The 14,821-nt window shown below is 37.6% G+C and overlaps 1 protein-coding gene across 1 annotated transcript in view; it reads left to right on the top strand.

The window, feature by feature from the left end:
* Positions 1-14,065, top strand: part of LOC150089409 (ribosomal RNA processing protein 1 homolog B-like) — a 35,867-nt gene extending 21,802 nt beyond the window's left edge. Inside the window, exons 6-7 of the mRNA XM_090389973.1 lie at positions 7,783-7,880; positions 13,888-14,065. Coding sequence (XP_090246099.1) covers positions 7,783-7,880; positions 13,888-14,065 — 276 coding nt within the window. The remainder of the gene's footprint in view (positions 1-7,782; positions 7,881-13,887) is intronic.
* Positions 14,066-14,821: the final 756 nt, after the last annotated feature.

The following is a 14,821-nucleotide window of genomic DNA, read 5'->3' as shown; positions in this document are numbered from 1 at the left end:
TATTATAAATGGGTAGTAAACTTGATCTTATTGCATTTGCGATAATACTGATAACTGATTTTTGTGTGGGTTTTACATCATTATGGTGAAATGTGTTTCCCCTTCACTGAAATCTTCAGTCATATAAAAAAATATAAATAAATTATCAGAATCTTCTTTTCATTCCTATTTACTTATTACAATGGTGAAGGGAAGGGACCAACAGAAAGTACAAGTGCTGGCAGTGTTAGGAAATGAAACAAAATTGATTTAGAAACGAAGATGTAAATGATTATGAAGTATGAAGCAGGACAAAGGTTGTCATCTATTGCAAGGAATTAGGTCTTGCTGCTTCAACAGCGAATCCTATTTTAAGGGATAGTGCGTGTATAAAAGAACATGTTAAAGGATCAATGCATTTAAGATCAACGGTGATCACAAAACAGCATTCAGGTGCTAGATCGAAGATGGAAAAGCTATTAATAATATAGATGGAAAATCAGATTCAGAAGCGGGTTTCCCCGAGTCCAATGGCCATTCAAGCAAAAGCAAGAAGTTTTTATGAAGGTATTAAGGATAAGTAATGTGAACCCCAAGCCAAGTTGGTGGCAAGCAATGGGTGGTTTAACAGGTTCAAGCATCACTCTGGTTTCCAAAACATTAATGTATGTGGTGAAGTCACCAGTTCTGATTCTGCAGCTGCAAGGAAATTTTGTGATGAGTTGGAAAAACCCCTTCTAAATCTCCACAGCTGTCAACTTCCCCAGCAACATACTTATCAGCTGGAGACGTTGATTCTGGCAATGACGCTCAAAGGTAAAACTTGCTGACGTTATGCCTGTCTCCTTTATCTTTTTGTAATTTTATAATTTTGATATTTTTGTAATTTTGTACAGTTTGTAATTTTTCTTGTGCATGAGATAAAAAAAATTGAATAAATAATTCTATTTACATGTTCATCAAACATTTCTTTTTTGCTTGAATCAAATTCAATCAAATTTGCAAGTGTTGCATAAGCATTTAGAAAAATTCTGACTTACGTAGAGTTCTGCGAAACGCAACCCTTACGTCAGTTGGGGAGGGCTGTACTGTATATAGATTTGATTATGAAATACAGTTGTTAAATACTGCTTAGACAGTATAATTTCCAAAGAAAAATGGACAAATGCAAAGTTAACTGCTTTCTGCTTGGTAGTTGACTGATTTCAAAATATTTCAGGTGGAATCATAACAGATTCAAAAGAAAATTTATTTTCTGACTCATAATAACTGCAGTGGAATACACCAACCATCTGTGACTGAAACTTTATTAAAATAATAATAAGATAAAATAAGACAAGATAAAATTTTGTTGTAAAAATAGAATACACTGACAATTGAAGAGTTAAAGGCAATAAATTGATAGATAAAATTAATATATATGAAATATTACAAATTAAAAGCAATAAAACAATAAATAATGAAGGTAGCTTTCAAAGGTGACCACCTCCTTTATCAACAGTAAAACTTAACTGTCATGGCACATCCTTAAATAACGTAAGTAGGATCACGGCTCACAGCACATGTTACTGTAGGAGCATGGTATGGACGTGTGTGGAGACCGAAAATGGCTCGGGAACGTGCCAGGCTGAACCATTCATCCCATTCCAAGAATTACAGTTTCAGAGAGGGAATGAATACACGCCCCTGTCTCTGTTGATGGTATTATGTTCCGAGGAACAAATCTGCAAGATCTTGAGCTATTTCCGGTTCCAATACCTATGCGGGTGTTCTCACCTGCTGTTACTGCATACATTCCCTATTATCTATGATGTTCATACTAGCTACTAGACTTTTCATACCAACTAAGAAAAACTGTTCAACGTTTAGGCCTATATGAATGGCAAATGAACTAATGAGACTTGTGGCACAGAATAAAAATGCATGGGATGCATATAAATTATTAGGTGACATAGAAGACTATGGTAGATATAAGCTAGTCTGTAATCAAGTCTACATCTATATTCACACATGAGAAATTCTTTAGGGAAGTGGAGGCCAGAAGCTTATCAGACTAACAGGAAGCTAAATGATTTTATAATAACAGAGAAAAGTAGAGGAGAAATTGTTGAAGTTAGACATAAGAAAGGCACCTGTGGTGGTTGGGATCTATCCGGTTATATTTAAGGATGCAGCAAAGGAAGTAAGCAAACCCTTAGCCATTATTATTTGTTATTTGGTTTTTTTTTAGGAACATTAGCAACTAAGGCCATATTGCTACGGGGATATGCGGTGGTCATTCCCTGACCTTTCCGCATCCTCCATGTTTGGTGGTCACAGGCTCGAACCCCGGTCTAATCAAGAAGCGTGTGCTATGCACTGCTGCTCCTGCCAACCTGGCTACGGAGATGAGAGCATCCTTCGACTCAGAGGAGGTCCCCACCAACGTGCAAATGTATCTCCAATTCACAAAGTGACTCAAAGGGTGACGCGAGTAATTATAGACCTGTTAGTTTAACTACTGTTCAGTGGAAAATAATGGAGTCACCGGTTAAAGAAGCATTGCAGAATTATCTAGACGAGATTGCAGTTATAGTTCAGACACAGCATGGGGTTGTTAAAGGGAAGTCCTATTTGACTAATTTAATTGGATACTATGATGGGGGTTCCTCCATAGCCAGGTGGGCAGTAGCAGCAGTGCATAGCACACGCTTCCTGATTTGACTGGGGTTCAAACCCGTGACCACCAAATACGGGGGATGCGGAAGGTCAGGAAATGACCACCGCATATCCCCAGCCCAGATAAAGGGTGAGGGTTGGCATCGGGAAGGGCATCCAGCCATAAAAATTTCATGCCAAAAAACAGGGATAAAGGGATGGTTGTGTGGGAGAAGACAGAGTGGTAATCAGTTGACATTGCTTTTTGTGGACTAATGTTATCAGTGGAGTCCCCCAAGGTTCAGTGTTGGACCCGTTGTTGTTTTCTGTATTTATCAATGATATGAATGAAGGTGTATCAGATTTAATGTCCAAGTTTGCAGACAAAACGAACGTTGGCAAGGTTTGTTAATGACAGTATGCTACTGCAATATGATCTAAAAAAAAGTTGAGCAGATGGACTGAGACAACTGAAGTTTAACATTGACAAATGTAAAGTACTGCGTATGGGTAGCAGTAACCCCAGGGTAAAGTACCAACTGGGTGGTACTACACTCAGCAGTGTTTCCCCAGAAAATTTTGCCAGCCTGGTGGCATTATGAAGTAGCTGGGTGGGGAAATGTAATACTTTTCAATATTATAAAATATTCTGTTATTTATAAATGCGACTTAAGCAATCCAGAGCAAAAATTAATTGCATAATTTAACATTATATGCTCCTGTTGCATTATCCTTGATCACATAGTATGTTCGAATTAATATTGATGGAGATCAGTGAGCAGTACCATACTGTACCACGAGAATCGCTTAAATTTTAGCCGGGCAGTGCGCCCATATGATAGATCCTGGGGAGAACACTGCTCAGGGTAGTGGAGAATGAAAAGGATCTGGGAGTAATTGTGCAGTCAGATATGAAGTTTTCTGACAGTGCAGACAGGCTGCAAGAGTACCTCATGGTGTCTTGTCATTGATACACAGGAATTTTGCTAGCACAGATGTGCGGAATGCCTTTAGCCTGCGGGTGGTTGATAGTTGGAACAAACTTCCATCTATTGCAGTGGAGGTCAACAACTTAAATAGGTTCAAGGCAGAACTAGAGAAACAATTGGAGTGAATGGATGGGTGAATTGGCAAGGGGTTTCTTTTTTGGCTGATGCTAGATAAGCTTGCTTTCTTGCATCGTATGCCTCCACTAATGCTATCCAGGCTTAATAGAGGAGATTCTAGAATATTTCGCACCTGTTAGACATGCTGTGTGCAGCTGCAAGGGCAAAGATTGCACACAGTCATATCAAAAGGTAAAAGATCCTGTACCTATTGAGAATACAAGTGGGGTTATATATGAGATCAAATGTCTGGAATGTTGGGAGTACTATGTTCGAGAAACAAAACAGGTTTAAAGATCGTATGGAGGAAGATATTAGTGACAATAAAGACCGCAGACTGTGAAATCTGCTGTGGCTGAACACTTCTGGGAGGAGAACCACTAAATTTCTCCAGGCAATTCCGTCATCATTGATCGTTCACTTAGGTATTGGAACCAGAAATGGCTTGAGCTTGTGGATTTGTTCCTTGGGACATAAGACCATCAATAGAGATAGGGGAGTCCATATTCATTCCCTCTTTGAAACCGTAATTCTTGGACGGAACGAACTGTTCCGCCTAGCATGATTCCAAGCCATTTCCGGTCCCCGTGCATGTTTGGAGGATAATGCCCATGCTCCTACAGTAACAAGTGTTGCGAGCCATGATCCCACTGATGTTATTTAAGGATATGCCAGGACAGAAAAGTTTTACTGTTGATAAAGGTGGTAGTCACATTTGAAAGCTACTGTTGTTTTATCACTTTTAATTTGTAATATTTCATATATTTTAATTTTATCGCTTTTAACTCTACAATTGTCAGTGTATTTTATTTTTACTACGAAATTTTATCCTATCTTATTTTATCTTATTATTATTTTAATAAAGTTTCAGTCATAAATGGTTGATGAATTCCATTGCAGTTATTATGAGTCAGAACTTTCCCAACCCCAGAGGCCTCTTTGAAGAATTATTTTGTATGAAAATAATTCATCTAACTTTTTTATGTTTTGCCAGGCATTCTTAATCATTAAATATTGAGGAGTGAAAGAGCCAAAATAAAACACATTTTTCAATATTTTAATAAATTTGAAGCGGCAGAAATAAACAAAAGCTACAAGTTAGCATTAGCATTAGCATTAGTAGAGGCATTTGATGCAAGAAAGCAAGCTTATGCAGCATCAGCCAAAAAAAAAAAAAAAAAAACCCACTTCCACTTCACCCCTCTGTTCGTTCAAAATACCTGTCCAGCTGAGCCTTAAACTTATTTAGGCTATCAACCTCCACCACAAGGGATGGCAGTCTGTTCCACCAACCAACCACCCGCTGGCTAAAGGCAAATTTCCGCACGTCTATCCTACATCTGTCTTTCCTCAATTTGAATTTATGCCCTCTCAGGTGATTTTTCTGAGCTAGAGGAAGAATCCCATCAGCATTGAGCATGCTTAAACCATTCAAGGCTTTATACACCTCTATCAGATCACCTCGCTGGTGCCTAGTCTCCAGACACTGTAATTTGCAAAACTTAAGCCTTTCTTCGTAGGAGCACCCCTTTGTTCCATTCACTAATCTTGTTGCCCTTCTCTGTACTCGTTCCAGCAGCTCTACATCCTTCTTGAAATGAGGACTCCAGACCTGTACACAGTACTCTAGGTGTGGCCTGACCATTGCCTTATACAATGGAATAAACACCTCCTTATCCCTGCTGGAAAAATTCCTGTATATCATTGACAATACTCCATGAGCTACTCTTGCAGCCCGTCTGCACTGCTCAGAGAACTTCATATCTGCCTGCACAATCACCCCCAAGTCCCTTTCATTCTCTACCACTGTCAGTGTAGTACCACAGAGTTGATACGTTGCTCTGGGGTAGCTGTTTCCCATGTGTAGTACTTTACATTTGTCAATGTTATACTTCATTTGCCACCTCTCAGCCCATCTGCTCAACCTTTCCAGATCCTGTTGCAGCAGCATAGTGTCAGTAGTGTCCTTGACAACCCTGCCAACCTTCGTATCATCTGCAAACTTGGACATTAAGCTTGATATACCATCATCAATATCATTTATAAATACAGAAAACAATAATGGACCCAACACTGAGCTCTGAGGGACTCCACTAATAACATTAGTCCACGATGAGCAGTGTCCATTGATTACCACTCTGTCTTCTCACCCTCAACCACCCCTTTATCCATAGCAGCAATTTGCCTCCAATGTCACACTGCTCCAATTTGTGTAGCAGTCTTCCATGTGCAACAGTTTCAAAAGCCTTTCTAAGATCCAAGTATATAATATCAAAGTTATTCCCTGCATCCAGTTATTTTGTGACTGCATCATAGTATCCAATCAAGTTGGTCAGGCAAGACTTCCCCTTAACAAAACCATGCTGTGTCTGAGCTATAACTGAAGTCTTGTCTAAATGATCCTCCAGTGCTTCTTTAACCAGTGCCTCCATTAATTTTCCTGGAACAGAAGTTAAGCTCACAGGTCTATAATTACTTGTGTCAGCCTTTGATCCTCCTTTGTGAATTGGGGTCACATTTGCACATTTCCAGTCTATGGGTACCTCCCCTGAGTCCAAGGAAGCTCTCATAATTATGGCTAAGGGTTTGCTTACTTCCTTTGCTGCCTCCTTTAATATAACTGGATAGATTCCATCCACCCCGGGTGCCTTTCTTGTGTTTATCTTCAACAGTTTCTCCTCCACTTTACTCCCAGTTATTTCAAGATTCTGTAGCTTACTGCTAGAGTTGAATACACCTCTGGCATTCCCCTTGCTGAATAACTCCTCATGTGTGAATGTCGATGCACAATATTCATTTAGTTTGTTAGCTACCTGAGCAGGATCATCAACAGTTGACCCATCAACATCAAGTGGGCCAATCTGATTCATCCCCTTCCTTCTAGAGTTTACATAAGTAAAGAACTCTTTGCTGTTTTTTGCTGTTTTTCTTTGCATCCCTTGCCAAGGATTTCTCGTAATCTGCCTTTGCCTGCCTAACCTCCTTTGTAACTTGGTTGCATATCAACTTGTATCTATCATAGGCTTCTGTGTCATTTGTTAATTTGTAAGTATCCCATGCATTTTTCTTCTCTGCCATATGCCTCATTAGTTCATCTGACATCCATTTTGGCCTAAACCTTGAACAATATTTCTTAGTTGGTATGTAAAGCCTAGTAGCTTCCAAGATAAGTTCTTTGAATGCTTCCCATTTTGAATTTGCTGTTGGTAACATCATCAGTTGGTCCCACTGTATAGAATTTAAATACTGTCTCAGTCCATTGTAGTCGCCTTTACGGAAGCAATAACCATTCCCTTTACCCCTAATGGTAGTTACCTCTTTCAGTAAATCCCACTTCAGCACACTGTGAACACTGCCACCTAGTGGTTCATTTATCTGCAGATTCTTAATGCATGAAGAATCACTGCTGATAATCAAATCAAGAGTATTACTCCCTCTAGTTGCCTCCCGAACATGCTGATGTAGAAAACAATCATCCAATAAATCCACAAAAGCCCTGCTAGTGTGTGAGTAACCAGCCCCCAAATTCCAGTCAATATCTGGGAAATTAAAATCTCCCATTATAAGACTCTCTGATTTACTGGCCCACTCTATTTCCCTGTACAGTTCCTTATTATACTCATCAGAGTCATTAGGCCTATAGCACACTCCTACTCTCAATTTTGATCTCCCAATGCTTATGTCACACCAAACTGACTCAACACTGCACTGTCCAGTGATGTCGACTGGCTTCACTTCATTGGTTTTTATGTGTTTCTTAACTAATAGCATAACCCCTCCCCCCTTCCTATCCTGTCTATCCTTTCTGTAGACGTTGTACTCCCCAAATTCCAGTTCTGCATCCCTTATATCTGTGTGACACCACCACATCTCTGATATCCCAACAATATCTGGTTTTGATGTTTTGAGCAATACCTCAAATTCATCAAATTTATTTACTAAAGTTGAGATGTAACTGACTGAAAACCTTAATAAATAATTGAAATATTTGATTGACGGTCATGTTGCTCGCCATAGAGCTTATGCCTTTTTTTTTTTTTTTTTCAATTTTTTTTTGCAGTTTGATTATGAGGCAATTGGAGATCTCCTTCTGAAATATGCCAGTAAGGAAGGCATTCGCAAAAAGAACAGAGATGTCATGTACAGCTTAATTAAAAGGTATGTAAAATTTATTTTGTTTTTTATATTCACTGAGGGGGCATGGTAACATGCACATATAAATCATTGATAAAAAAAACACTTTACTGTATGTAAACACAGTAAAGTATGACAGGGAAGAAATAAATGCAATGAAACTTGATTATGACAAAATTGTAAGGATCAGTGAATCATGCTTGCTAAAACCGACATACACCGATGAGCCAAAACATTATGACCACCTACCTAATATGATGTTGGTCCTCCACGTGCAGCCAAAACAGCTTGTACCCGGCGAGGCATGGATGCTACAAGATTTCTAAATGTGTTTTGTGGTATCTGGTACCAACACATAACCAGCAGATCCTTTAACTTCTGGTAGGTCCATGGTTCAGACACCACAGATCAGATTTGCTGTTCCAACACAAACCACAGATACTCACTGGGATTGATGTCTGAGGAATTTTAAAGCCAGGGTAATACCTGGAAACCTTCCTCATGTTCCGTGAACCAGTCTCGAACAATCCGGGCGGTGTGGCATCCTGCTGAAAGACGGCACCGCCAGAAGGGAAGACCGTTGCCATGAAAGGGTATAGCTGGTCAGCAATGATGTTTAGGTAGTTGGTAGAGGTCAGAGTGCCTGGCACATGGATGACTGGGCCCAGGGTATCCCAGCAGAACATCGCCCAAATCATGACACCGCTGCCACCGGCTTGTTTTCATCCCACGGCACATCCAGGCGGCATCACTTCTCCAGGTAAACGATGCATATTTACCCAACAGTCCACATGGTGCAACGGGAAATATGATTCATCAGACTAGACTACCTACAATCACTCAAGCTCCAGTTTCGATGCTCGCGTGCCCATTGTAGGCGCTGTCGCTGGTGAACCGTGGTTAGCCTGGGCACTTGGAGCAGCCTGCTGCTATGCAGCCCCATTTTCAGCAGGGTTCGATATACTGTGTGTTGTGACACGTTACTTCCGTCACCAGCATTCCAATTAGCGGCGTGTTGCTCCACAGTCGCCCTTCTGTTGCCACATACAATCTGGGAGAGTCTTTGCTCACCTCGAGCATCGATGAGCAGTGTTCATCCAGCAGTTCGTGGGTTCCCCCTCCTTGGACCACTTTTGGTAGGTACTAACCACGGCTGACCGTGAGCACCCCAGCAGCCATGCCGTTTCGGATATGCTCTGATGCAGTCGTCTGGCCATTACAATTTGGCCTTGGTCAAACTCACTTAAGTCCACTACCTTTCCCATCTGAAGAACAAGAGTGACTGATTAACGGAGCTCAGTATCAGGTGTTTTTTATACTGTGTCCCGATCCGCACACTTTCCGTAGTTCACCTGCAGTTACCTCGATTTGCATAACGACTCGCTGGTCAATGTTTTGGCTCATTGGTGTATATTTATAATGCCATCTGGCAGCAATATGAAAAAAAAAAAAGAAAAGTGTACATCAGTATACCATATATCGTTTACTATTTCTTTTCTGGATCTAGTTTTGAAAATTTTTGCACTAGGTGCCATTTTCATATAACTTATATATATATATAAATAGATATATAATAATAATAATAATAATAAATGCCAATGCTAGTAACACTAAAGGCCACAAGGAAAAGAGTAGATTAACTATAGATTAAAGATTAATGCCAGTATAGGCTAAATGGCAAAACGGATTTACAAACAAGACCATCAAAAGACTGCAAAACATAAATTGGGTGTATTTGTAAGAATACTAGTAACACTAAATTAAATTAACTATAGATTAAAGATTAATCTTTAATCTATAGTTAATCTACCCATTTATGTTTTGCAGTCTTTTGATGGTCTTGTTTGTAACTCTGTTTTGCCATTTAGCCTATGCTGGCTTTAATCTTTAATTTATAGTTAATCTACTCTTTTCCTTGTGGCCTTTAATGTTACTAGCATTGGCATTTATTATTATTATTATATATACATCTGCATCCTTTGCTGCTGCTTTATGCGCTTTAGTGCATTTGATTTGGCAAAATGATTTTTATTTTTCTGTTATCTCTACTGGTTTTAATTCACTATTTATATCAATTTAAGTTTTAGCAATCTGCTCCTTTGCACGATACTGATTTTAAACTACAGCCTCTTCTGCTTTATTTCTTTTTTATATCGTCCTATCTGTTGCACTTCTTGCCACATTCTTCTTACATTTCTTGTCTGAACAAAATTCAGTTTATTTTTCTTTGTTTTTAAAAACTGTCTTAAAATCTATTATCGAGGTCACCAGTCCTCCATTTTTTCATAGCTCTCTGGCTGACCGGGCTAGCCAGGTGGGTAAAGTGCCTGCCTGGCAACCCAAAGCTCGCTGTTTCAAATCCTGCCTCGGGCTTGGATCAGAGTAAAATGCAAAAACTTTGGGAGGTGCATTATAGCCACAGAAGCCGATGCGCCAACGACTAACAAAAAAAACATAGCTCTCTGTCACGTTAGTTGCTGTATTATTTAACAGATTTGTCCCTATTTGTTACTGCTTCGTTTGCAGCTATCGGTTCGACCTTGTGTATTTTCTAGTCACCATTTTGAGGTATAATTGTTTAATCTTCCAGCTTTTTATTTTAATTTTACAAATTTTTACTTGTATCTTCATTTTTAAAAATTGCACAGGGACTACCTTGTCCATACTGTGTAAGAGATATCTTTCTATTTTGTTTACATTTTTAAATTTTCTCTTGCATAGCTATAGCTATATTTAAATTTTCTCTAGCATAGCAAGTATGAAATGCAGTCCTTTGATTCATGGTTAGGTGTAGCCCCCGATGATCATGTATCAATATTCACTTTGCCGTCATCAGATTTTATTTTAATTTTATTAATTGCATATTTTCTTTTCTTCCCTGTTTTGAAGTATTTTTGCAAAAAAATTTCCCGCCTTTTTCTGATGTAGGCTGCTGTTACTTTTTTTTTTTTTTTTTAGGTTACTAAATTTTCAGCTATCTTCCTTTTTGGCCTGTGGTTTTCCGGACGTTTCGTACTACCATCTTTATTTGTCTTTTTTATAATATGCACATACTTACATTTGCATCCATTGCTGCTGCTTTGCATGCTTTGGTGCATTTGCCATATCCTATCCTGTTTTTTTAACCTTCAAATATCTTATCTGTTTTTACTCTTTAATACTATCTCTTATATATTTTATGTATAGATAGATAGATACACACACACACACACACACAGTCGGGTCTTCATATTTGCAGGGGTTACATGTCAACACTTATAGCGAAAACGTGGTTCTGCAAAAAACTTCTCTCACCCAAATAGCCCCAATTGTTTTCGATGTATGCCTAAACACTTATGCAACCATATACAATTAACAGAAAAACGTTTAAATGTGTTTAAAAGACTTTAATTGTTATAATGATGAGTAACATGTTTAGAAAATACTGTATCAAAATTTTATTCATAGTTAAGAACAAGTATTTAAGTACATAGTTAAGAACAACTACTGTATACCTCTTTTCTGTGGAAATCATTTAACAAGAAACCATGGGGACAAATATTTTTTCATGTTAAAAGAATTAAACAAAAAAAGAAAACATCAATGTTTTTGATGTCGTAATAATCAAGAGTTAAGATAAAGTTTAAACAAGTTAACATTTTATGCACTATATAACACTACACAAGGGGCATTTTACAAACACCGTTTTATTAACATTGACTTCATAAGAAAAAAAAACACACAATATGTAAAAATAAAAAATCTGATATTTTTTTGCACTGTTATTTATCATCTTATTATCTACAATTGTTCAATATTGTCCATCATTTCACCACTCTTATGTACGTGTAAATATCCGCGCATACTTTTTATCAGTTTTTGCATTTCTGATGTAGTAGGAACAGGAACTAACAAATTGATGTCATTGTCTACATTATCATCACTATCTTCACCCACGGGATCCATTCTGTAGGTCATACGATATCCAAATTATCACCATCTATTAAAATCGGCGCTGTACACAAATCAGTATCATCAACTGCGACAAATTCATCCAAAGATATTGAACTTTCTAAAAGAGATGAGACATGCCCAAACATTTCACTGAATGTCGGTTCAGCGTCTTGATTGTCTTGAGACTCTTGAGTAGGTATTAAATCCTTCATTTTGGAAAATCCCGCATGAAAAAACAATTTAACAGTCTTTGGTGTTACAAGATTCCAAGCAGTGCGCAACATATGCAATGCATCCAATAAGTTTACATAGAAATCTTCTTTTCTTCGATTGCCTTCAAATATTTTCTTAGCAATTGTTTTTGGTAATAAAATTTTAAATTCTGTATTATGCCTCAATCACAAGGCTGTAAAATGCCCTTAGTGTTTGGAGGCAAAAATATAAGCTTTATAGCTTTTCATATCACTTCAGAGTGAGCTGGACAATTATCAACAATCCTGGCAACTTTTTGCTTTTCGCGTAAAAAGCACTTATTTAAATTCAAAACCCAATCAGTAAATGTTGTCGCAAGTCATCCACGCCTCCTTGTTTGCCATGTACTCAACCAGTATTTTTTTTTTTTTTTTTTACATTTTTAAAACAGCGCGGATTCATGCTCTTCCCAATAACAAATAAGGGCAGCTTTTCAGATCCGTCCGAATTGCAAGCCACCCTTACTGTTATGCTCTCTTTGGACTTTTTGACACCAAAACACTGCTGTCCCTTAAACGATAAAGTGAAGCAGCGGTAGATCAACCCCGTTTCATCGGCGTTAAAGACATCTGTCGCGCTATATTCTTCAAGCACTGTGGGCAATGTAGACTGCACCCAATCTGATGTCATACTTGATGAAACTTGATTTTCTTTACCACAAACATTTTTAAAAACGATGCCATTTCTTTTCTTGAAACATTCCAACCAGCCTGGATTCGCAGTGAATTCAATCCCCATTTGAATTGCAAACACATCCACTTTTTCTATTAATAGAGGTCCCAATATTGGAGTATTCTGAGAGCTAGCTTGTTTGAACCAAACAAGCAATGCAGCCTCCAAATCTTTGTGTTTGGCCATTCTGATCTGTTTCCTATCCGGCTCAAACATACTGCACTCAAACATTGCAGTAAGTTGGTCTCTTTTCTTTATGATTGCCGACAACGTAGAGTTAATGATTCCGAACTTTTTACAAATGTTTTTTCGAAGAATCCCCCTACATCTACTGCTTTAAGCAACTCCATTTTAACTTTAAGCGATAGAACAACAGGCCATAAACAAAGCAGAATAGTGCTTTATTTACGCCTTGATTTTTCCATTGTACAGTTGATTGGTGATAAATTTACAAATTTTTTACTAAACATGAAATTCGCCACTTTATACAGCACACGTCACTCACTTCAAGACTGCAAATGAAATGTGTGCCCCGCCGACGGGTAATCCCATTTGTTTAAAATGATAAGGGTGGATTGCAGCAAGCGGAATCCTTGTACTAGCTACATATTGTTTATTATCAGTTGTCGGCCTAGTCAATAGAAAGTTGAGTTATCAAGTCATGAAGAGCAAAAATTTAGTGACAATGTGGTGGCTGGTATATTTTTTTGTTCTTCTGAGATGTGAAATCTTTTCAAATGTATGAAATTTTAAAATAAATGTATGAAATCACATAGCATTTTGTTGTGATCAGATTATTTTTCATATTAACCGATTTTTCATGTTAAACGTTCTTCAGTGTGTGTATATATATATATATATATATAGATATATATACACACACACACACACTATTTGGAAAGGTTTCAAACGATTAGAGAAGATTCTGTTTGAAGATTAAAGATTTCTTAAAGGTCTGTTCGTTCAGGTCAAGGCGTAGTTAGGTGATCTCATGCAAATTGAGAAAGATAGCGAGTACACCTCTGAGTTCCAGATTTTTCAGTATGCAAATGAACCCATAAACACTCCTATGTACGGACATAATGCACTGAATACACTGGTGCAATAATATCACTGACAATACTGAAAATCTCTCTCTCTGTCAGTGTTAATTTAAACGTATATGTTCTTTCAGATTTCATGATGTATCTAAAGGCAGTAACACATTTGATAGGTCAGATGCAGGTGTTCAAAGATTGAAACAAAAGGATATTTCTTCTTCTGCAAAAAGACTTATGAATGATGATGATAAGTTTGCTAGTGAAAAGCTTCACTGGAAGAAGAAGATGAGAAAGTTAAAGAAAAACAAATAATCTCATTACTTTCAGATTATGTATTTTATATGTAAAAAATAAAGTTTGATGTTTATTTCCTACTTGGTTTTGGTTATAAAAGAAATAGAGACAAAGTGTGCAAAAGAAGTAAAGAAATATATAGTTATATTAATTCCTTCACTGAGTGAATGAAACCAACTTTAGATAATGTGGATTTGCAGTTGTACTACCAGTTATATTTGTATCACCACTTTATTTCATTCTCATGGATTTAAATTGTACAGTTTTAAATTCTGCATTGTCAGATTTTGAGCTGTTCTAAAGAAACATGGCCTCTTGGTTTGTCTCATCATAGTTGACTAATATTTTCACTATCAAACAGAATATTTTTAAAATTGATTTTATTTTAGAAAATACATATATCCAAACTGCAATTGCTTAGAACTTATGGAAGTCAACCACTATTTTTATTGTTTAAAAGTAGGAAAGGTTACAGTGTTGTATTTCAATTCAGGCATTGGAATATGAAAAATTGCATATATCTCTACATTCAGTTACTCTCTTGGGAAAATTTCATCTTTACTTTAACAGATACTGTCTTTTGACTTCCATTTCTTTACATGTCAGTCCAGGTGCAGGTCAACAGGTAAGCCTTTGCCATATTTTCTGAGGTTATTAACCTGTATTGTTTTCTGTGTGTAATCTAAGGCATCTAATAAGCAGCCAAATAGTCATGGTGCCATTATATGACATAGGTGCACCAGTGGACACCTGGAAACTAAGAACTGAGGAAAG

This window comes from Mastigoproctus giganteus, chromosome 2 (genome assembly GCF_048544385.1).
Source record: "Mastigoproctus giganteus isolate SK-2022 chromosome 2, ASM4854438v1, whole genome shotgun sequence".
In the NCBI taxonomy this organism is placed as follows: Eukaryota; Metazoa; Arthropoda; class Arachnida; order Uropygi; family Thelyphonidae; genus Mastigoproctus; species Mastigoproctus giganteus.
Note: the sequence above shows the minus strand (reverse complement) of the source record. Positions and strands in the feature narration are given on the sequence as shown.